This window comes from Cavia porcellus, unplaced genomic scaffold (assembly GCF_034190915.1).
Source record: "Cavia porcellus strain 051 isolate PalLab524CR breed Dunkin Hartley unplaced genomic scaffold, mCavPor4.1 scaffold_2, whole genome shotgun sequence".
Lineage (NCBI taxonomy): Eukaryota > Metazoa > Chordata > Mammalia > Rodentia > Caviidae > Cavia > Cavia porcellus.
In genome coordinates this window covers 3,643,053-3,668,365 of record NW_026947485.1, presented here as the reverse complement: position 1 = coordinate 3,668,365, position 25,313 = coordinate 3,643,053, and the positions used below count along the sequence as shown (strand labels likewise).

At 44.3% G+C, this 25,313-nt stretch overlaps 1 protein-coding gene across 4 annotated transcripts in view; it reads right to left on the bottom strand.

The window, feature by feature from the left end:
* Pclo (piccolo presynaptic cytomatrix protein) overlaps positions 1-25,313 on the bottom strand; it is a 353,455-nt gene that overhangs the window by 153,125 nt on the left and 175,017 nt on the right. For 2 of the 4 annotated variants that reach the window (XM_063237492.1, XM_063237502.1), the window contains exons 5-6: positions 18,624-23,634; positions 16,248-18,262 (exon numbers count right to left, since the gene is read on the bottom strand). In XM_063237492.1, coding sequence (XP_063093562.1) covers positions 16,248-18,262; positions 18,624-23,634 — 7,026 coding nt within the window. The remainder of the gene's footprint in view (positions 1-16,247; positions 18,263-18,623; positions 23,635-25,313) is intronic. The other 2 variants (XM_063237500.1, XM_063237501.1) reach the window with 2 other exon arrangements.

Sequence of the window (25,313 nt, the reverse complement as noted above, 5' to 3'; positions counted from 1 at the left end):
TTTGTACATAGGCCTTTTACTTTTAGGATGGAAATACAGATTTATTTTTAAAGAGTGTAATTCCACAAAAACCTATTAAAGAACAAGATATTTTACACATAAAAAGACAGTATAATTTTCTAGACAAATATAACTAACCCTTCCAGAGTCACCCATGACAGGTCAGAAGGTAACTTAGACAAGGGTATAAAAGGAATATGTGGGGCCCACATAAAAGGGTTTGCTTTTAGCTTGGTAAAGACGAGCAGAGATAACAGAACATGTGGGTCTTAACAAATGTGTACGATTTAAACAAATATTTTCTAAGTGGAAGGAGCAGTGTGAAATGCATAATTTCAGAAAAATAACAAGGATAACTAGTTTCATTTGGGGCTGGGACGCATTAATACATGTGAGGTAGAAAAACATCCAAAAAATCCCTGATGCAAATAGCGAGTACAAAAATGAAAGAAGAAATAAGCTGCATAGGAAAATAGAGACCAAAACTCCGAATGCTGTATCTCTATTAAAATCTCAGCTCTCCCATTTCCTTCCTTACAGAAGGATGTAACGCCACGGCTATTACAGACTGCTCAAATCCCCTGCAGCAGCGGGCGGAGGACCAGAGGGCCATCAGGCGGAGCATGGCATTGGCTGGCACCGGCAGCGACACAGCCCAGGAGGCTGTGTCAGAGAGCAAACTGTGAAGGCCCAGTTTAATTTCCTTCCATGAGAAAGTGGCTGCCTGTGTAGATAACACTGAAGCAACCAACATCTGTAATCCAGCAGTGCTTCTGGAACACAGGTAATGCATGGTTTAGGCCATAGGAAGGGCAAGCCATAACAGGGTATCAGGCAGCTGCACACGGAACATGGCTGTTCAAATCCCAGCACCCATGGAGGCAACCACAGAGTCTGTTACTCTTGGTGTCAACCACATTTGTACTACTTGGGTCTATGCCATCTTCTGCCCTGTGGATGAGCATGTGTAGGACCTCTTTCTTGGACTCCTCATGAGCACTAGCATATGTCAATCCACAGTGTCACCATGCACTGCTGTCTCTGGGGGATAAGAGACCTGGCTGAGGACTGCTGATACAGGCATCCATGACAAAACAGTCCCAAGAAGAGATCACTGATCTGTTTTTATCTACCATATGTATTTATTTTGGGACTGGGGATCGAACTCACAACCTTATGCTTGCTAGCGCAGGCACTTACGCTGTTAAGCTAAACCCTTGCCCTAATTTACCATATTTATTGATGAGGAGAATGTTATGATTTACAGATTATGATGCCTTAACTATGCATTCTTAAAGAGACTGATAATTGGAACTGACAATCTGGTGGGTTAAAGGATAAAAGAAAAAGATATTCTAGGCTATGCAAATGATCTGAGAAAACTAATAAAGCTAACTAATGTACCAGACTCGTTTTTGTCCTGTTGTTCCATGATCCTAAAGCCAATCCCTCTGCCTGGTTACTTTTCCCGAGAAGAGGCTGGGGTAGAGCAAGGCTACCCTCTGCGGGGTCCTGGTGCCTGTGGCCACGGTCCCTTCTGCTCCTGCATCCCACAGTGATCACTGTTGAGGCATCAGGTTCTCCCCGGAGACCACACAGGAGGGATGGTCCCATCCTAGCCTTTCTGCTTCCATATGCTAGCTAAGAAAACCTTTTTCATCATAAAGTATCTACCACTAGGAGAACGGATTAAGCCACCCCAGGGAAAAGTGGGCAAGTTTCCACTACTAAAATAACCTTTCAAAGGTCAAAGTATGAGGAACTGCCAGTGGGCCTGAGAAGCATGGCAAATGCTAGCACCAAGAGCGCCGGTCATCTGTGACTCTAAGCTTAAAAGAAGGGTCAGCGATGTAGCTAAAAGGAGGTAATAACCTTAACCAGATGATTATTTAGTTTGAGAAGCTGAATACCAGAAGTACCAAGGGAAATCTACTGAATATCTTAGTTTAACTTTAAAATTAAGGCAATCTTCCTATCTTAAAAGTAATTTAAGAAAAAAAAAAGAATTTCAACAAAAAATACAACCAGAAGATAAGAGAAAGTTAAAAACATAGCTGGAAACATTTACATTTTATAATGATGAGAAGACCTGGGTCTCTACCCTTTCACTGTGTCATAAAATCCACAGACCTCGAGAACAAGTCACTTTCAGGGTCCCTTAACCAATCCTATCTGAACATTTCCTCATTCATACTCACTTCAAGGATTTATCTTTCACCACGGTAAGAACAATGCTCAGACACACAGTACTGCCTCTGACTTTATTCTCTTCATTTCCACAGGCCTCTCAGGCTTCACAGGAGACAGAGAATCTACAAAGAGCCACGATGACTGCTAAGCATGAGGAAGACAGAAAGTGAAGAATCTTTCCCTTCTACACAGCACACAAGCACAGGTCATGGAATCCTTCACTTTGAGAAGTTAGGAAGCCCTGACTCTGTGCTGCCATCACAAAGAACTCACTGAGAATGGAATTAAAGTTGTGATAAAAGTATTCCCCTAATTGTAAGACTGTAGTGGTAATAAAGTGTAGGAAACTAAAATGTAGTATAGAAGAATAAAAACAGACAACATATTTTAAAGCCACTCATCTGTAAGTTATTTCACAACATCCAAAGTACAAAGATGTTCTTTAATGAACACTGTGAAAGCAGCAGAGGTATTTTCCAAGCCATCTTGAAGCTTTTCCTCAACGCACTTCTCCTTCTAGTTTGTTTTGTTTTCTTGCTGAAAGTCATTGCTCCTGGCTGAGCAGTCAAGCAGAAAACTAGTTTCTCCCTCACTGGGCACAGCATTAGCAATGACAGAACATGTGACAGTTCTTGCCTTATATGTTACGGAAAGTCCCAAATAAATTAATTTCTTTTTCCCAGTATCTGTATAAAACATTTTAGAAAACCCTTTGAAGTTTATTAAGGTGAGTGTTTTTGATATATGTATGCCCATGTATGGATTTTCCTCTTCCCTTCCTTCTGTTAAACTGTATGACTTCGCCACAGTGAAGAAAGCTGTATAAGCTGTGTTCAGATGGTTCTGTGCCATGGCCCAGGATGATGATCACAGAAAGACTTTCTTCCTGCTACTCTTTTTCCTGCTGTAACCAGGTGTACTCAGTGGTCACATTCAGAATTCCATGGAAGCACAAAACGGTTCTCATATTGTGTAACACATCTTAGAGCAGAGCTCTAGTGGAAGGTGAGCTCTTGCTGAAACGCATTCTCATCCAATGCAATCTTCAGGACCTTCAAATATGAAGACTAGTTATTATATACTGCCTTTGGGGCTTTCACCTATCTTTTTAAAATTTTTAGCATAATGAGAGGTGTCAAGCCATTGTAACATTTAGAGTTCTTGGCTAAGTCTTCATTTTGCATAAAATAACCCTGATACTTTTCATCAACTACTAATTATCACTCTATCTGTTGCTATTAGGAGTTTGCTCATTTTGTAATCTACATTCACTGATACTTCCAAATTTGTACAGTCTTTGTCTATCTAGTGTCTTATCATTTCATAACTGAATAATGAAAAGCTTTTAGGACTTACTCTAAGCTATCTCTGAAAGACCAATTATCACCTTGCTAACCCTTTTGCTTTTTCTCCAGCTTTCTCTGCTGATGATTGTAGAGCAGGCATTCAATATGTTTGCTCTAACCAGTGGAAGGATATGTTTGTCAATTAAATTCCCTACTAAATGGGAACACATCTTTAAAGAGGATTAATGCATCAAAATCTACTATATTTGTGTCAATGGTTCAGGTCAATTTGTAATATTAGGTACTTATTTATGTAACAATCTACTCATTATAAATGTATGTAGTGATAGGAAAAGTATATAGCCAGTTAAAAAACTTCTTGTAGAAAAAAACTAAGAATAAGCAAAATGATGTAATTAAATTAACCGGTACATGGCATAAGAGTGTTTTCGACTCGATGTGCAAACAAAAGGAGATGATTCTGAAATGGGTGAGCAGTGGTGCTGATGTGAATGTTCCTCCAGGCCACATGGTGTCCAGAAATTGGGAGAAGTGGGTTTGGACACAGTATTTCATGATAGAGGGGAAACCAGACTCCGCAGAGTGATTGCACTGAAGAGCAAAGGACAGGAAAGAAACTGAGGACCCCCCTCCCCACACACACACCCTTTGCAGTTGGTTAAGAAAAGGTGGGCTGTAGTTTGGATGGCGAGGGAAAGGTGGTCAGGACAGGGAGAGGAAGTGACTGAAGACACAGAGGAAGACATGACAAAGTCTACAGAGTGGTATCATTCACCCAGCTCTAACGCACTGTATCAACAGTAATCAGTATAGATCAATAGGCACAAAATCCATCAAAACTACTATGTATTGAGTTTCCTGCATAATCTTGTTAAATCTCTAACACAACTTTTTGAGAAAGGAATTACTATTAGTTCTATGTTTCGGGTATTTTTTACTTTAGAGGCATGTATATGGTTATGCTTGTATTACTAATAACTGGCACAGCTGGGATTTAATTTGTTTGTCTCATGCTAATGCTGAAGTTTAACATGACTTACTTAAATTTCAAATTTTTAAAAAATACAAATAATCTAAATTGCGAATTTCTACAGTAGGTTACACTTAGTAATATTGAGAACGTTAAAGCAATGTTCTCTATTGGATACATAAGATCACTGCTTTACTTAATGGTTTGGAGGAAGAATATCTGAACTATGAGAAAGTAAACTGAATTAGTATAAGATTATGTTACAATTTTTTCACATTTAGCTGATAATTTTCAAACTATCAGTCCTTGTTCTCTAAACATTATGTTTCCTAAATTCCTAGATGATATGTTCAAAAATTATTATTTTATGAAGTTAGCTGGAGTCATTGTTGAGAAGTCTAATATTAAATGGATACTTTAAATATTTAGGTTTGGTGAATTCTGTCTGTCTCTGTCTGTCCATCCGTCCAGTAAGTATTACAGAATTTCCATGTGGTACAATGTGCTGTGCTATTTCACTGTGACAGAAAGAGGAATGACCTTTGCAATATTTATGCCTTCTGGCAGATTTCAAGTACAGATTTTTAAAAGATGTATACTTTAATGTGATGACTTTTACACTAAAATCTTCTACTTTGGTCCTAGAGAGTAGGAAGAAGGGATTCGTATATCTGGTATCTGAAGAGACAACTTGTGTGGCATTTCTAAAACAAACCGTGAGAACTACAGCAGTACTCATGGAAGGAAAAAGGAAGAATACACAGATGTGTCTGCCTCGGTTCCTCCAATGCCCAGTGCGCAGCGCTCAAGCCTGCTTGGCGGGAAGTAGAAATAGTTCGAAGTGAAGCCAGGGTGGGATGAGTTGGTCTTGTGGTATCTCGGATACTACGCAAAATTTAGACTCATTGTGGAAGCAAGAAGAGATACTGAAGATTCCAAGTGCAGACATGATAGTCATATTATTAAAAATATACAAACGGAATATTTCACTCTTAAAATTTATCAAAACTATTTTAACAGACACCCAATTATTCAGGTAGTAAATGATAGCATAACAAAAAGCACTCATTTTATTTCTGCAGACGTAGAAACTAATGTCCAATGTAACCAAAGTTGAGTGTACAAATGCTGATTTCTGTAGCAATTTCTGATTTTTTAACTTCTACTTTGGTTTTTGACCTCCAGTCTTAATTTTACCCAAATATGATAAGATAGTATCTTTCCTGAAACTATAGTTATCTTATAATGCTTAACATCTGAGGATGTCTGCCAGATAAGAGTTTTCACGTAATGATCTTAGTAATAAAAGCACTTACGTACTTTTCTGATTGTGTTCTCTGTGAGAAGACAGACATTCTACCAGTTTGTCAGGGTGGAGGGGAAGATAGCAAATCAAAATCATAAGGAAGCTTTAGTTATGAGAGCAGAAGTATAAAGAAAGGATAAGTGTCCTCAGTGCTAGAGAGTGGCACTGGTAAAGGGGTGCTCACTGACCCAGGTCCAGAATCGATCAACTGACAGAGAGCAGCCTCCACCTCCAGTGGATCTAGGAGAGGCAGCTGCCTGCTAGTTACATAGGCAGCTCCCACACTCAGCTTCTTTCCATGGAGAAACACCGAAGGCTGAGGACGGCACTCACAACACCACCCATGAAAAGCATTCTGGCTAAAATGCAGCGTAAATAGGTTGGGAACAAAAGCAGGAGGAGGAAACTGCAGTAAGAATCACATTAATAGCCCAGGACAAAATGTGGCACAGACGGGTAGCAGGAGGGTCACAGCTAGCACATGAACAGCACTAAGGAGTTAGGGTCCCTTTCTACTGCTTTACTTCCAGGGACTTGTTTCAGTTTACAGTAGCCTAACGGGCACTGTTAGCATCCTCACTGTGTGAAGGAGGGAATTCAGGCCTGGCAAGGGCACCTCTGCACATGGCAGGTCTGAGTCAAGGAAATGAGGAGATCTGAGCTGCACCACTTCTGGAACCGCACTTGTAGAGAGAGTACTTTAGATGGTTTGTTGTCCACTGCCACATAATAACCCACCAGGACCTGCAGTGTCCTGGACTGGCGATGCCTGCTGTCCTGTCTCATCGCAGGCCATTAACCAGGCTGGCTCAGCTATCATCCCTTGCAGCTCACAGCCAGGCTGCCTTTCAAGGCCGGGGCCTGGGAGTGGTTGGGGCTGGGGCTGTAGCTTCTGAGCCTTGAAGCCAGGAAGGCCAGAGAGAGGTTCGAGCAAGAAGGCAGGGGTGAGCTTCTATCCCCTCATCTGGGAAGTGACGTCACTAAGTGAGCCACTGAATTCAGCTAACACTTCAGGGGAGGAGATCCAGGGTGCAGGGCTGACTGGGCCCCAGTAGCTGCTGTGGACAACATGAAATCCACCATGCACACAGTATGGCACAGGGCAGTTGAGGCCACTCCTCGCCTGCATGTGAGATGGCTACTGATCTGGTGACCTGCATGTGAAGGCTCTGCACATATCCATGGGACAGAGACGGCGGTGACAGGCAATTCGAGCTGGATAGGAAATGAGAGCAAAGGCTGAGAAGGTCAGCCTTACGCTAGTGCTGGCAGTGCGAGATTTGACTAGTGACTGTGACCTTCTAGTCAGGGTTCTGCTCCACAGCTTCCTCTCAAGGTGATCACCCTGATGCAGATGAGAAGACCAAAATAACTGGATTCATTCAGGGTATTTTTAGATCTAGACTCCTGTCCTTTTTTGTTTTTTACTTTTGCAAAGTTGCCCAGGGCTGGATTTGAACTTGCAGTCCTCCTGCGTTAGCCTCTCAGAGGGCTGGAATTCTGTGCTACAATTGTATTCCTTTACACTTGCACATCTTAAAATTAGCTTTGGGGTGTAGAAATAAGGAGCTAACACCTCACTGGCCTTCCTTGTGGAATGAAAGTCTGTACGCATGCCTGCACCTTGCCGAGACACTGCAGCTGAGATTCTCCTGAGGTGCAGTGCATTCCCTCTGACAGGCTCTCTCTGGCTGCTGCTTCCGCTCTTCTGTGTCTGGCAGATACTTCCTGCCTTGGAAGATGGACCAGTGCTTGAGCCACTTCCAGAAAAGGAGGACAATTCATCAGATTATTAACGAAATTCACTTCCTTGTCCCCAGAATACTTTAAGATTTTAGTTGGAACCAGAGTACTTTTGTTTTTTGCAACATGGCATGAGAGTTTCAATTTTCTAGCTTAGGATTTTCAGCAGAAATTATTTTGAGTGTTCCTCCTGATGGCTACTTTTATGAAGAAGAGACATTAGTGGAAACAGAGTGTCCTGGGCACAATGCGTCTTTTCAGCCTTTGCCTGGTAGCCCCTAGCAGCCAGAGCCTCCTTCACACATGTAGCCTGGTTCAGAGCTGCCTGGGCCTGGGGAGAGACCAACACTATCTCCACTTACTGTGTATTCGTGTTACATAAAACATGGAGAAACATTCCCAACACGTTCACAAAACATTGAACAATTATGCTTTCAGTATCCAAATACACAATGACTTGTCCTTGAAGATGACATCATAAGTCTAAATTTTTAAGATATTTGGCAGAATACAGTTGTCAAATGATATCTTTTGATTTTTCTGTGATTCTTCTTTTTAAGTGAGTGCATTAGTCCCCTCAAGTTTAAAAAAAAAGATCCCTGCCAGACATATGTAAACTTCACTAGTCTGTTTTGTGTGTTTGTCAGAGTCAGTTCTTTAGTACATAGAGAAATACATAGAGTGTGTTAGGTGGGATTAATAATCAGGAGGTTTGGCTCAGCACCCCTCTGAAACCATTGTAATGTTCATGTGCCAATGAACTGACATTTTAAAACACTGACTACTTCATTAGCGGTTTTGGCATGATAAATATTAAAATATGACTTTTACAAACTACTGTCCCTTATTAAGAATCTAATTAAATACTGGAGAAAGGTCTTAGTCATTAAATAAGAAATAAAATTGGCCATAAAGTATAAGAAAAGATGCTCAAAATTATCACTCAAAGGTTCTTTACAGTGATACTTAAAATACTGTAAAATGCACTTCCTAAATGAGAAGTTATGCTTTGCTATGTTTTTAGAAACTTTATCTGCATTGTCTCACATGCTCAGTGCTAAGTAAATGTGAAAAAGTCTGTAGTTGTCCTCTTCATAATTAACAAACATTTATCCACCAGCAGGTTGTTTTAGCCACTGTTGTTTAGGGGGAGCACACGCCTCATCTGGATGCAGCTAGCTAAAACCACCCAGATTGCATTCTCGTGCTTCACTACTGCAGCATTTGGAGTCTAATACTGAACTTCCCCATGTGACTAACGAGAGAGAACACCTGTCACTGCTCAAATCTCTCAGGACAAGAAAGCACAGCTGCATGTGTCAGTTAACCCAGCCACATCAGGACAGAATGGATCTCCTGAGTTACCGTGGTCACTGAGTTACCCTTACCTGTGTCTGTGTCTAGCTATCTAGTTGAAGGCAGTGCTAAGGGAGAATATTAAAGTGTCATAGCTTTGGATGTTGTGTTAAGCTTTGCAATATATAAACACAGGTGCTGTTTTCTTCAAAGGACTATGAGAACTTGGAGTGGACCAATATCATCAGAAAACATATTTCTATATTTTACATTTCATTAGGAACACACATTTCTAGGTGAGAATGTAGATATATTCTAGATTATTTTCTATGAGAAAAGATACATAAAGTTGTTGCTGACCTCCCTTTCCTTTCCATTTAATCTCCCACTTGAAGTTATTCCTAAATTCAAAAATGAATCTCTGGTAACCACTTTCCCAAAATGCACGAGGGCAGCTCTGTCCCACGTGCCCTTGGCTGGGTACCTGGGGCTCTCTAGGGAGCAAAAGAGGCCTCGCAGTGGTTCACGGGCACTGTCAGGACTCCAGGGCTAAACAGCATGGTAAGTGATAGATTTGAGTCAGGGTCCGACCCCTGGAGAATGAGCAGATGGCTGTCATTTCCTCATTTCTACACATCTACCTGTACTGGTGGCACCAGATGGGGATACTGACTGCTAAATATACAGCCGTCCAATGTGACTTTCCTCTAGAGCCAATTTTTTATATGTCACAATAAGATAATCATTATAGCCTTTATCAGAAAATGAGTTAATGGTGTATGTAGGTAACATAGAGTGATGCTAAGAAAAATTTCCAAGAATTAAAATTACAGCTAAGGTCAGGGGTATAGCTCAGTGGCACAGCATCTGCCTGGCAAGCACAAGGTCATGAATTTGATCCCCAGTTCCAAAAAATAAAATAAAATACAATAAAAACTATCCAGAGATATACATGTAAACAAAGGATGAACATTCCTCTTCTATCCTTTTATTCTGCATTATTTTGTACCCAAGGATGCTAAATATTGCAGCACTGCTTCCTAGTGAACTACAGCGCTTGAGGACAAACACTGGACCATCATGAGAGACCACAGCTATTCCAGTGACTCAGTGCAGTATTTACATATCTATCGTTTGTCTCATCAGAACAAAATGAACTCTATTTTGTAGTGAAAAAAGTAACTCTAATTGTGCTACATTGCTGGATATGAAATATTAGAATTATAACTGCTGTAGGTTTGCTTCCAGAGCATCAGATCTTTAAAAAATATGAACAATGATTCAATAACTACCTATGAAAGGCCATGACAAATATAGCCATCATTTTCATAGTGACTCAAATCCTCAATCATGCTGGGATGACAAATATATTTTATATTTAGATTCTTATAACACCTAACCACAAAATTAAAAGAATCTTTATTGTTTTTTCTCTCATTAAGTGATTACGCCTTAGCCTAGAACACAACCTGAATTCATGACATTAAAGCAATTAAATTTTTTATCTATACATGTTTGCAAATTATGAAATATTTCCTCTTCATAAATGTAAACCATGTGAAATAGTACCTCCCAAACTAAGTTAAAAGCAAAATATTCTTGTAAAATAATTGGCCGTGACCCATAGTCCATATAAACTGCAGGAGTATCCGTTTATTTAAAGACAATTAAGGATGTGAAATTAAATTAGTGTCAAGAAATAGTTTACTGATTTCTTTAGAAGATAAAACCCATGGATTTACAAATCACAACAATGGTTTTACTAAATGTAATTTTAATTGGTTAATTTTTCCTGTGATTCTCAGTTCTGCACAGTCAATACTATGAGAACAAAGGTAGGAATGAATAGATAATTAAATTATTTTCCTAACGGATAATTAAAGAAATCTCAGCTTTTTGGCGGCTGGGTACTTGCTGGGCAATGACTGGCATCAACACCTACCACAAACAAAGAACCCACCAGTACAGGAGCTTCTTCCAAACACAGTACCACTGTCACTCCTGTTGGAACTATTTCAGTCACCTTAACACTTATGTCATGCTGAAGAAATTCACACTCTTCTGTTATGTCAGAAGAGGACAATGTTGTGATGACTGTCTGTGAAGCATTATGAAACTCTTTACACTCCAAAGTTTAAAGAATTAAATGACAAAACTATCAAAGTAGCCTTTCTTCCTGAGACTAAGGTGGGTTTTGGTTACAGCTCCGTTCGGTTAGGAAGAACAGTGGGGCCTGCCTTTTTCCCTGCACACTAGAAGATGCCTCCGAAAGAACAGAGATGAAATGTGGGCCAACCCACCCCAGCGATGTGTTCTGGAGTCAGAACGGCTTAGCAGAGGCAGAGCAGTGTCTGCACTCTTTTCACACTCTTCCTTCACCTCCCGCTGGAACGAGGGAGAGGAGGACAAGGACAACCGCACTAGCTTCAAGTCTTCTCAGTTCTGTGTTTCACAGTGCTCAGTGTTAAGCTGCCTTCTCATATAATTAGAAGCATTCTCTGTTTTGTCAGCCAAAAATACTGAAATAGGAGTTCTATAATCTAGTTTAATAATTTCTTATATTATTTTCAATAATTAAGTTTTTTATCTTTTAATTTTAATCCTTTGAATTCATTCTTAAGGTGAAATTAAAATAGATTTTTACTGTTAATCATTTCAGGCTAAACTACTCAGTACTTGGCGTACTTAGCTAATCCATTTAAGACTTGGTTTACTTACTCCAAGTTCCCTTACCTAGCGCTCTCCTGATTAAAACTCTATACATAATTCAATATACAGAGTAGTTCCAAACAAAAGTTTATGAAACTAGCTGGCTTACTTAATGTAAAGGGAGTTGACAGACCAGGTGCAAGGTGTGGAGGACACTGGCCTGGATTTCAAAATTCTCATCTTTAAAATACAGAGGAAAGGAAATGGCAGAAACTGGAGATTTGTACCTCCCAAGTAGCAGCAGGTTAAATGTTTTGTTTGTTGTTTTGTTTTGTTTTTGACTACTGGCCATTGGACTCGAGTCTCTGCACTGAGGTACATCTCCAGTATTTGACATTGTTTTTTATTTTGAGACAAGAGATCACTAAGGTGCTAAGTTGCACAGGCTGAGTTGGAACTTGTGACCCTTCTGCCTCAGTCTCCCAAAGTGCTACCATTACAGACTGGTCCCACCACCTCCTGCCTGAAACATGTGATTAGTTATAAAAGATTGTAAAACTCTTTAAGTATTTTATGCACTATATGTGTAGTATATTTATGGGTTATGCCTAAAATAAATACATACGTGATGTTGAATAGCATAAGAGAATGTCTGTTATTGGAATATATTATGATGCCATTATATAAATTACATCTCAAAATATGCCCCAAACTTTTCCTGATTTTTATGCTATAATTAGTTGTTTATTCAGTTTTCCTTCAGTAATAGCTAATATAGCACATTACTAAATACTAAGTGATTAGTAAGTTGTAGAAATATAAAAATATATCACAGTATGTACATTGGTGTGTATGTGGGTGTGTGTTTCGAGGAGATGTAATAGAGAGATTATATATATATAGCTTTATTTTAGAGCCAACAATAAATTTTACTACTATTCAAAAGTAGAAAATGTAGTGAACTAGTAAAAAAATCAATATGATAAAATAGGAAGATAATTAATGTTAAAGAATGTCATATTTTAATAAATTATGCCAGCAATAATCAATGCCAGGCAAACCAGAACTTCTTCTTGTTAAACGGCACACCAGAGGCTTCATGATGACCTTTCTTTTGTGGAACAATAGGAACACAGACGTGTTTCTTAGAATCATTTACTAATTTTGAAATATGGAGGTCTGAAAAGAATAGCAAAAATGATCTTTTCTTCAGTATACAAAGATTTAAAATTCATTCTAATAATTGACTATAATAAAGCAGTATATATTAACTATTGAACAGCGAGTGGAGATTAACTTGAAAATTGTCTTTTTCACTCACTGACAGTTCATATATATGCATTTATTTGTCATTATTAATATATTCTTAATTATTGTCTAAATATTTTATCAGTATATTGAAAAACACTTTCAAATATGTACCATTTTACACTATAAAATATATTCTATTTTAATTTTACAATAGTTGGACTATATGGTACAAAATTTTAATAAGGAAATTTAATACATGAAAAATTTTATGACATATTTTAAAACTACTTTATAAAATAGACTAATCAAAATTTTAATAGACTGATGTCTTATGTTGATTTTAAAAAGGATAATGAAAAACAACTCCTACTAAATATTATTTTTCAAAACCAATTTAAGCATCATAAGTTTTATTCCTTAAATCTTTGTATTTTGGAAGAATATAAAAAGACAATTTGACAAATATAAAATTTCTTAATTTAGGCTATGGAAATTACTCTCAGAACAGACACTGGAGGGTTCCAAAAGAATTTAAAAACAGCTATCAAAACAGCTATCAGTGAAGCAAAACACATTCTTGTAACAATCAGCTAAAGAATACCATCTGCTTTTCAACAGGATCCTGGCTTAAACTACAGAAGAAAAATATTTTAATATTGAGTCTGCTTAATAGTTAAAAAAAGCTCTCAAATTGTTAAAAAGGTATGAAAATAACACCAAATAGCTTTAACACTTGATATTTCATGCATTTCTATGCCCAAAAGAGGTGAGAACATTTTATATGTAGTGTTTCTAGCACAAAAAATAGTGGGAATCACCACCAAAAAACATGAGCTACTGAAACATTTCTTGATATTGGTATTGTGATAATTGCTGTACTTTGAGAGATGAACCTGGAACAGATTAGCTTCTCTCTGTTTCCACGCAACAGCATTTGACTTTCTCCTGCCTTGTCTCCCATTGCCCCCTGCCCCTTCTTCCTGCCTTCCTGGGAAACATTTCCAGCATCCTGGCTGCAGGACACTCTCCAGGTGTGGCCTGTAAGGCAGTCTGAGGTCTGTCCAGAAGGTCACTCCTGCCACACCACAAGAAAACTGACCACAGGGAAGGTCAGTGTGGAAGAAGTTGGGGCCAGGGAGTGGTGGAAAACAGCGACGGTGGCTCCTGTTTGGACTTTGGTGCCGGAGACCACTCAATCCAACCGTCTAGTTTGGCGGATTCCATCCCTGCCAGTGGTCCTCTCTCCGGTTCTATTTCATCCTGGGACCTTCGCTCTCCTCCTTGCTGTCTGTGCATCAGTGTGAACCTTGGTGTTCTGGCCTCCTCTGTTTAAATTCACCTTTATTTTTCTCTTCCTGGTCTGACAGAGAGCTCAGCCTTCACATCACACCATCTCCCCTGGGGAGCATTTCCTGGCAGGTTTTGAAAAGTAGGTTCTGATTCGCAGTGGTGGTGAACCTATGGCACATGTACTGCTGCTGGCTGCCTATTACTGAAAGCTCTGAAAGGTTCACCATCACTGGTAACCCTACCATGCACGAAGCATAATGCACCTTTCTGCTCAGCCTTGGGGCCTACTGAGTGGGGACATTTTTTCCAACTTCATTGGTCCATGCAAATTAACAGTCAGTAAACTACAGTACTCGGCTAGACATCTTAAATTCAATTTACAGCACAATGACTATCATTTAGGGAATTATTCTCAGTTTAATGCTTAATCATATTTATAACTAAGAAATTATTATAAAGTAGACTCAATGTCTGTGTAGATACTTGTATAGGAACTAATTATAAAATTTACATTTTAAAGTACCTAAAGTGATAGGAAACTGTCCTTGTGTATAAAATGGTCTACTTTGTGCATACTGTAACACAGTAAATGAGCTTGTATATTAGCATTCTCTGACTATGGTTAGCTGGAAAACTCCTGTGTTGTGCACACAAGCTCCATGCACCCAGGACTCTGTAACTTTCATTAGTTCTGCTCAGTTTACGTAACAATTAGATGATTGATAATGTTTGTGCAATCAGGAATATACTCACGACCACCCATTTTCTTTCTTTGCATATTTCCAAATCCAAAGTGAATAATGAAGGGAAACATATTGATAACTTGAGTGTCTTCCTTAACCAAGTTTATTTGATTAAGAGCAAATGGATATTAAGTAAGTCATTAATACACCAACTAGAAACGCCTATTCTTTCTAATGTCAGAAGCTTGAAAACTGCTCTTCACATATTGTTCAAAACATATTTTATCTATATAATTCTTTAAGTGAATTTATAGGCCAGAGGTACAAAAATAAGTATCTATTCTTTATAACTGATTTAGCAATTACTTTTCATAGAAGATTTAACTTCAGAAACAACGCTATGCATAAAGTAACTCCCTGTGAACCCAATGAAATCTCAGTTCACTAGTGGTTCCCTGAACTCATTTCTCCACAGGAAGACAGTTTTAATTCTAAGATACATAATTTAAGAAAGAAGATAATAACAAAATTCCATTATAAAACTAATGAATTAATGTATTGATTAGTATGACTATTGATGTGTCTATAAACCTACAAATAAACTTACAGTTATAGATAATGCCATAGTTTTCAGCTCACAGGCAATGTTAAGCACATACGGGTCAGTGAAAATATAGCAGAAGTATTTACCAAGAAGCTTTAGCTTTTAGAAAATAGTGCATTATGGTCTTTTCTTCATTTGAATAGAAGGTTTATTCTAAATTTAACTATTGTACCTGTCAACAATGTTCTTAACAACTATATTTTAGATTTTCTTTATAACATACTTTTTAAGGGTGATTTTTTATTCCCAGTTATAGTAATCTTCATAAATACAGTTAACATATTTATGAATGTTGTTTCTATTAAAGCATGATTTTAGAAAATAATTAAGCTTTATTACTTAACATAAAAATTATTTTTTGTGCCTACAATTGCTCTGATTAAGGCTCCCCTGAAGTTAGAGTAACCAGTCTTCAGGGAACCAAGTAAGCATGGCTGAACAATGATGGTGACTTACAGTTTCGTCTGCTATGAACCATTTCTTCCAATCAGTAACTGACCTAAACTATTTCTGCAAATGCTGCTGATAGTACCCCACCCAGACTGGATGCCTACCACAGACTCCACTAGTGGACTGCAGCTCCTGCGATCCAAATGTATGGTCATCCATGGCCCTATCTGCTTACACTAATGTGAATTCCATCACACTTGGGGAAACACTTCAATTATATCCCTGAAAATAGGCTACAATGGATATTTGGGAGATTTCGATATCAGAACAGAACATAATTTCATCAAGTTATAAAAAATGAAATTCTTTCCCATTCTGCCTCATCTGTTTTGCTCCTTTAGTGTTAAATGATAGCATGCTTTTCTGTTTTCTCCCCAGATCTGTAAAGTAACAGTTCTCCCTGGAGGTTTTTGTTAGATTTGTTTGGTTGCTTTCTAAGGTCTGCAAACACATGACTAGACAGCATCAACGCACACATTGTCTTCTAATTGAGCAGAATCACTCTTACCGTGAAGCCCTCGGTATACTGAAAAGGAGCCCTGGAACTCTCGTCTGCAGTTGGGCTCAGAGGCTTGGGGTCAGACAGAGACCGCTGCATCATCTTGGCTGTCTTAGGACTTGCTGGGGGAGCTTTGGCCATGTCGGGATGCAGTACTTTCTGTGGACTGATATCATCAGGGAGGGGCTTTTCATAAGGTACAAAGGCTGATTCTAAGGCTTTGCCTGATGAGAGTGGTGAGATGGGTGAGTAAAGGACTTTTGGAGATTTGGGAGGGGAAGGAGCCAGCTGCAGGGTGGAGTCTGCCCGGAGGTGACATGAGTAACCGATCTCTAAAGGTGTTGGGCGCTTCTTGTCTTTGGGAGGAGAAGTGGCACTCAAATACTGAGGGCTTTGTGTGTCTGAATCTGCTTCTGTTTGACATCCTAAACTGCCCCCTTTGTAAGTCTTTTCAGGTGCTGAAATGTGTTTAATAATTTCTACCTTGGCATCCACTCGGGCTCGTATGGAAGGTGTCCGTATGGTTCCCACGGGCTCTGTCTGCACAGAGATCTCGGCCACGGTCTGGACCGCAATGCTGGCGACTTTGGAAGGGGCTTTGCCCTTGTCTGCCTCAGCGCCACCATCACTGTACTTCCCCACGCGGGCTTTCCTCCGCGCCCGTGTGGGCACGTCCCACTCATCCTGGTCCTCGTCATCAGTTTGGACACTGGTGTCCACACTCTTCTTGGTCCTTCTCCTCCTGCTGGTGTAACTCCGATCAGCAGCATCCTCATCGTCTGTCTGGACACCGCTGTCCATGATCTTTTTAAAACCTCTGGGATCGTCTGCCGCACCTTCGCCTAGCTCATCATACTGGCCCCGGACTTTGGCTCCAGAGCTTCTCTTTTTTAGCTGCTTTTCCTCTTTGACGACAACGTCAGTCAGAGGAATCTCAGAAACAGTACTCAGGATGCCAGGCGGGGCGATGTACTGGGTAACCCCGTCAGATTGCACTGTGTACCAGCCCTGGCTCTGGGGGATCTCGATGGCTACCACTGCGGAGGCTGTGGTGGTCACATCCTCTGGGGCCCAGAACTGAGAGCCTTCAGGGGCTACATACTGACCTTCAAGGATGGCCTGCTCTGTGGGTGCCTGGGGAGAACCCGTGCCAGATGGGTCATAGTTATACTGGTAGATCTGGCGGATCTTCTGCTCCTCCAGCTGCTGGTGCAGCTGCTGCTGCAGCTGCTGAATTTGCTCCAGCTGCAGCTGCTGCTGAGCCAGGGTCTCCTGCCTCATCATTAGCTGGGCCTGCCGCTCTTCTTCCTGCTGATAGAGCAGATGCTGCTTCATAGATTGCAGCTCCTCCAGCTTCTTTTGAACCATGATCTTTTCCTGTTCTCGGAACCTTTGGATTTCCTGACGTTCCCACTCCAGTTCCTCCGCGAAGCGCTGTTGCTTGATTTTCTCCAGTTCCAAAAGCTCACGCTCCAAGTCAAGTTGCTGCTGTTGCTTGTCTTCTTCCGGGACAATTAAAAGAGTGCCTTCATCTCCCATGACCTGAGAAAACACTTCAGATGCTGTGGTCAAAGTGGGCACAGAGTTGATTGCCTCTGCAGTCAGAGTTTCCACAGTAATCGTTTGCAAACTAGCATTAATGTCAACACCAGTTACTGCAATGTCTGTTTCAGATGCACCCGTGGTTATGAAATAGGATCTCGGCAGCGGCTGGCTCTGGTGCAGGGCAGACAATGAAGTCACAGAGTCGGCTGAATGAATGCCAGACAAATCCCTCACAGTGGTACTGAAAATGGAGCCCGGCTGTGTGGTGATGGCAAAGGTAGAGGGGATCGGAGTTGCTACTGAAGAATACACAACACCGTTAGACGACCTCAAAACACTGCCCACACCATATTGGGGTCCTGGAGGTGGAGTCATTCTTGCTGTGGAATACTGCGGGGTGCTAATCCCGACTCCTGAAATGACTTGTCGTGTTTCTGGATACGGACCTGTAGTCTTGCTTGAATAATCCATTACCTCACCTGAAACACAGGGTACAGTTATAGTCCAGTTCTCACATGAATGATGGGTTTGGGGTTCGTGAGCCCTCTCATCTTGACGAACACAACGCATGGGACTGCATGCAAGTCCACGGGGTAACCTAATCAGATGCGGAACAAAAGCAATGTTGAACATGCAGGCACATGCAGGCGGCTCTGATTGGGACAAATAAAAAATAAATGAAGAAACAGAAGCGCACATGTACTCCAAATTATGTTGCCAGAACCTCCAAAGAAAGAGAAAACGTAACAAAACCGGGATGGGGACCACATTTTCATCCTGAAATGAGATGAGGGACACCATGATATTTCAAGGACAGGTCTGTGGCCACGTCATACTGACCTGTAGAAATTCTCCCTGAAGTTAGATCTACTGCTGCATCAGCACCTCTAGAATAATCAAATGCATTCTTACTTTTATAGAAAAAGTGTCCAGCGTCTGCTAGATTAGTGTCAGACATGGAGGCCTTCATTCCACCAACCCCTCTATAACCGCATGGCCCGGACCTGTCATACTGATAGTGGTCATCCCTGTAGCCAAAGCGATCCTCGGGCAGTGGGACTGCAGGCTGCTGGCCTGTGCAGCTCCTTCCGAAAGGTAACTTATAGACCATGTCGCAGCACACGGTCCTTCTTCCTGCAGTCAAATCAACAGGCTTCTCATCGTCTTCTATTATTTTGGTCACCACGCCTGAAGTAGAATCATCCATGGTTACGACAGTTCTATGGGACTTGGATGTGCTGAGATCCACTACTTCCCCATCCGGGATTGCCTGGGAGGTCATGCTGTCAGTCCATCCGTTTGTGACTCCGACAGGAGGCACGGTGACAGGTTTTGTAGCAGCCAACGTTACTGTGTGTGCCGAAGGACCTAGAGACAGATTGATTGGTGCTTCTTCCCTAGGTGCTGGGAAGACCTGGCTGCTGGGCATTCTGTATGGGGGCTCAGCATGCTTTGATGTAGTAAGCTGCAGTGGGGTTGGGATCACATGTTCTATGCCCACCAGGCTTTCTGTGCCTAGAGTGTAACTGGTAGTAGTTGTGGATGTGACAGCCATCGCCATCTCAACGTCCAGGGAGACTGGAGTCGCCCCTGATGCTGCTGCACTGAGATTGATGACAGAAGGCTGGACAGCACTCATTTGTCTCCCATTAATGTCACTTGCTATGGCCTGTCTTTTTACATCCACCGCAGATGCAGAAAGATCCATACATTTTTCAGTTGCTTTCACATCTAGTTTGGGTACTGTACGTAAGTCAATGGCATCACCAACAAGATGCAATTTTCCATTTTCCTTGTGTTTCTCTAAGTGCAGGTCATCTAAAGCAAGAGGTTCTGGAGGAACTGATATGGAAACACTGCCTGAACCGACACTGGCGATGGTATGTCTGGCAGCTGGAACCTCCGCCTTATAGATCTCGCTTGGAAGAAACTGTGGACCTGAAACCGTGGCTCCTTGATATGAAGATGACATCACCACAGGGGCAGCTGAGAATGTCTCCAAAGCTCCTGAGAGGTACAGGGCTGGCTGAGAAGAACCTGGGATTTCTGCAGAGCTCAAAGGAGGAACTACAGAAAACACTGGTTCAGTGGAAACCAGCTCCTTTGTGGGGGATCCCAGGGGCCAACTGGTAATTGCCTGACTAGCTGAGGAGTCAGTGGGCGTCCCGGGTTCTGATGGCAGTGTGATAACCACGTAAGTTTCCATGAGGGACTTAGAATACCTCGGTGAGGACTTGTTAGAGTGTGGGGAAAGTGGGGATGTGGGGGAAGGCAAGGTATAATCTGTGGAGGTCTCTAGACTCAAGGTCATGCCTGAAGCTAACAACGGACCTGTCGGTTTGGGCTGTGCATCCATGGGCTTCTGCACAGCTCCTGGGAGCTGAGGAACTGCTGGTTTGGGGGCAATGGGTGGTTTGCTGGGCTCAGGCCTGTGTGTGAAAACGAGTCCCGATGGGATGGAGGCAGGCTTAGGAGGGACAGGAGGGGGTGCAGGGGTGCACACTTTTGTTACCGGTGACCAAATACTCCTGGACACAGCTTCGGCCTCTGCAGGCGTAACAGCATCTGCCAGAGGCACTGCTGTGGTAACTGGAGTCAGGGAAGCAGCAACCGGGGCCTTTTTTTTAGGGTGAACAGCTGGTTTAGGTGATGTGGGTGGGGGTAGTGGTGGAGGAGGGGGAGGAGGAGGAGGGGGAGGAGGAGGAGGAGGTGGCGGTGGAGGAGGGGGAGGAGGAGGAGGCTGGGCTGAGACGTCCAGAGACGAACTTCGGAGCAAGGGCCGAGACTTGGTGGGCAGAGAAGACACGGAAGGGCCGCCAGATGGTAACTGGCCTTCTCGCCCTGAGCCCTCCCTGGACGTAAAGTACGGTGGTGCAGGCTCCTCCTTCCTCAGAGGGGCCGCAGGCTGGTCAGACACAGCTTCCAAGACGCTTATTTTCCTTGGTTCAACCTTGGACTCCTTCCTTTTATCTTTGTAAGCTTCCAAAACCTCCAGAATGACCCCATTGGTGGCTTCTTTCTTGGCTGTTTTCACTGGCTCTTTCTCAGACAGGGTCAAGTCAGCCCGTGGCCCCTCAGCTGCTGCTGCAGGCCACTCCGGGATGGGAGGTGGCGCCTCGGTTAAGGAGATCACCACGTGATCCGTGCTGGTTTGGCTTTCTGGCGTGCCCGTCTGCCCTGCGGGTCTGCTGATTTCCTCCGGATAGTCGATGATGCTCACGGGAAAATAGGTAGATGAAGAAACCTCCGCAGAATCCTGGAACTTCGCTGTCAAGCCCGTTGGCTCTGTGTAGGCCGAGGCGACCCCGTCCAGGGCGGTGACTGGGGAGGAGCTGTCCGTGGTGCACACCGAGGACAGCGAGGACGTGAGCGAGGGCGTGTCGGAGGGCGGCAGGGAGGTCGCACTTTCTGAAGGCTCTGAGTAGGTCAGGATCAGCGACTCGTGGGCGATTATCTCCTGGATCTCCCTCGTGTAGTCCGTCAGGTACTCATCCTCGATTTCTTCTGCTGAGAAGTGCTGGGTTATTCTCACATCGGGGATGGACAGGGTGGCACTGCTGGTGGAATCTGTCAGTGACGCGCCCGAGAGGACGCTGGAGGTCAGCGAGGCGTCCGGCGCCCTGTCCAGATCCACGGCGGCCGCGGTCAGCTCGTCCTCTGCGGGCGGCGGCGCAGGGCTGCCGCTCGGGCTCAGCTGCAGCTGCCGCCGCCTCATCAGCTCCTCGTAGGTAGCATCCGCATCCAGTAATGGTTTCTCTTCGCCGGCAGAAGTCACCAGGGTATCGAGATCCACTATCTCGTGGCTCTCAGGAATGATGTAGGAGCTCGAAACGATGTCTTCCCGTGGTACCACGGAACGCAAGCTCTCCAGCTGGAAAAGCTCCTTCTGGAAGTCCGTGATCTTCTGCATGGGGTCCCCATAGACGTGCTCCGGAAGTCTCATCCTCGGTTCCCGCCCCCTCTGCTGCACAAACCCGTTGTCTTCTTCAGGCCGGGCCAGCAGGCTGGAGTCTCCGGCTCCCTCGTATGGGTCCTCCACGAGAGACTCGTAAATGTAGTCCTCGATGAGCATGCCCCCGTACAGCGGCTCCTTCTCAAACGCCTCGTCCCGCTCTCCGGCCCCCGGGAACGCCTTGTACTTGGGAGACTTGTGCAACATCTCCTCATACATCTCCTTGGCGCTTTTCAGCGTCTGCGGGGCCCCTTCCTGTAGGGCTGCCTGCTCGGCGGTGGGCGAGTACAGAGACACGGCGGTGGGCAGCTTGTACACCTTCTGGACCTCGATGATCTTCTCGGGGCTGATCTCGAAGCCCTCAGGGTCGGACTCGAGGCTGGGCGAGTACTCGGAGCAGGACGAGCGCTGCAGCTCCTCCATCTCGGCCGCCTGGCGCAGCTCCTCGGTGGGAGATGCGTCCTCGATGGGCGACAGCGTGCTGGGCGGCGTCTTGGGCCGCTCGCGCCTGCGCTGTGCGCGCAGCTCCTCCTTGTCCTTCTTGGATTTCTTGCCGGAGCTCTTGCGCTGCTGCTGCTGTTCTGCCTCGCGCTGCCGCTCCTGCTCCCTGAGCAGCTGCTCCTCCTCGCGCAGCTCCTCCTCCTCCGAGGAGTCCTCGATGGTGGGCAGCGCTGGCCCGTGGCCGCGATGCCGAGCCTTGCGCGGCTGCCTGCCCTCGCCCCGCTGGTGGCTCGGGCTGCTGTCGCTGTCCTCGTCCAGCGATGACACGGATGTGGGCGAGGTGCCAGGCGTGAAGCTGGAGGCGTGCAGGCTGGAGGAGCCCTCGCCTCGGGAGCGGTCCTCGGGCGAGTCGGTCAGGCTCTCCATCTCCAGCTCGGGCTCCTCATCTGGGAAGAGCGCAGCGCGCCGCTGCTCTGCTGTGCTCAGCTCGATGGTCTTGAAGCGCCGCAGGCCCCCGCCCGCGGGCGCTGGCTCCTCGCCCTCCTGGCTCTTGGTCTCCCTGGCCTTACCCTCGGGGCTGTCGTCGAAAGCCTCGTCCTCCTCGTCGTGCCACGAGTGTCGGCGGCCCACCTCCTCGTCCAGGCCTACGCCAACCCTACGCGGGGTGCGCCGGTGGCGTCCGGCCATGGCCCTGGCTCTGCCCCGCGTGTCCTCCCTGCCCCGTGTGCCCTCGAGGGTTCCTGGCTCGGGCGGCCGGCGCCGCAGCCCCTTGTCATCGTCCGAGCCTGAGGCGTCCTCGTCAGCGCTCATACCCAGGATCTGCTTGCGGATGAAGTCCTCCTCCTCGTCCTCCGAGCCCGCGCTGTCCTCTTGCTTGTCCTCCTCGCTGCTCGAGGAGCCCACACTGGCCCTGCGCTTCCTGGGTGGCACCGGCGAGGTCTCGCTCTCGCTGCTGTCCTCCAGTGAGGAGCGGCTGGCCCCCACCAGCATTGCCCGCTCCGGGGGACCCTGGCCGCTGGGCATGCCCTGCTGGGTCCCTTTCTTAGAAGCCTCTCTCTTTTCTTCCAGGCTACCCCTGAGCTCCTCCTCCTCAGCAGCTGTCCTCTCCAGGGTTCTGGGGAGTAGCTGAGGGTCCCTGGGCTGCCCAGGAGAGTCCTCCTGAGGTTGCGTCTTTCTGTCTGATTTTTCATCCACCAGAGCAGATGCCTGGGCTTCCAGAATGGAGAGGACCGTGCTTTCCAGCTTGGCCAGGTCCGAGGGGCTGGGCGGGCTGCTTTCTCTAGAAAAGGAGTCCTTTTTGAGTTCCTTGAGCAAGTCCTTCTCATCGCTGGGAATCAGACTTGGAATTTCACCAAGAGACCCTGATATTCCATCTGAAGAATATCCTGTGTCACTCAGGCCTTGTGGGCTTTTAGGTTGCTGAGAACTTGAGGCATCCGACTTGTCCTCTTCCTTGTCCTAGCAGGAAGGAAAGACACAGGGACACTTAAGACAGTGGCACTGGAACACTCACCTTCCCCCTCGCCCCCACAACCACGAGGAATGGGGCACCTTCTCAACCACAGGCCAGGGCTTAAAGTTCTAGCGAGAGCAAAACAGGAGAAGAGTTGGTGTACCCTGGTGAAGTTAATGCTCATTCAGCCTAGTTACCTGTCATGTCACTTCTGCATGATCTCTTGGTTTCTTCCATCAGCGCTCTATCCTGTGCACCGAACTTTCCTTCCAAAGTGTCATGTTTCTCAGTGCCCTCTGCTATGGAATAAGCTAACATTGGGATAGAAAAACTCTCATGGTAATTTTCTATTAGCATAATCTCTCTGGATTATTAGGTCAGGCAAAAGTGAGAAACAACCAGAGGATGGGCCTGGTGCTTGCCTGGCTGGTGGGAAATGTACCTAACAAAGCAGGCAGCACTGTTAACACTGTTAACACATGTCTTGTGTGCTCACATTTTTGCTTTCTTGGTCAAACACAGCACTGCCTTTAAAAGACACTTTGAATGCTGTAAAACATGGTATATACTTGGTATTGCTCTTACTGTTATGGCTGTCACTTGGAATGAATGTTTATAAATTATAAACTCTTTAAAACTACACAGTAATTGTTCTAACTCAGAAATGCTCATGTTTTTTTTCTACAGTTGCAGACCCTACGCAGTTGCCTGCATCAGCACTGTTTCCCACGAGCTGCTCAGGTCACCTATGTTGAAGCTGCTTGGTGTTTCATGCTGAAGGCAGGTCCTTCAGCCAGGAAGTGGCTGCTGTGCGTGGGCCACTCGCTTCCCTGGAGACAGGACGCTTGCTGATGCTGGGTGCTCTCCTTGTGTGGCGATGTCTCCATTTAGCTCAAGAACCAGAAAGGTGTTTTGTGACAGTGATAGCCAGAGACTCTCCTATGACAAATACAACAGACACCACTGACCGCTCAGCTACCAGGCACACAGGAGAGTGCACCAGTAGCCTGAGCCCTGTGGGAAGAAGGGTTGGAGGCAAAGCAGCCTCCAGTGCAGGGGTCTGCTCTTGGCCTAGGAGGCTGCCGCAATTCCCCTGGGCCTGCAGCTGGGACTATCTTGATAGTTTCCATGGGTGTGCACACAAGCTCTTCCATTTATCACCCAAGTGAATGCCTCAGGTTACCCAAGTAATGAAAAACACACAAAACACAGTTCTTCCCTCCTTGCTTTCTTTCTGTTTCTTCTGGCCACAGAGTTCTCAAATATAAATGTTGCTGACTTAATTCTCACTCTAGATTCATTTTTATCTCAGTATATTACTTTACTGCATACAGCTAAAGATACATCCTGAATGCAGTACAGGGTAAGATGTTTTGACTGAGTTAACATGCCTCGATTCAAAAGGACAGTCTGATAGAGTCCTAGCAACTTTAATGCGCAAAGCAATACCTAATCATTTTGATCATAAGGATCTAGCCTGGCTCACTCCAGGTGTTTTTCTAGAAAATATTACTGGTCTGGTGGTGAGACTAGGATCTGAGCCTCCACCTCACTTTTGGTTCCCTTTCCTAGCAGCTATGCTCCTGGGAAAATCCCCAGGATATCTCGGTGGGAAGCTGTTCCTTGGGGATTGCGTTTCACACAACTGAGAGCACATTTGTTCCTTCTGTACCCAGTACAGGCA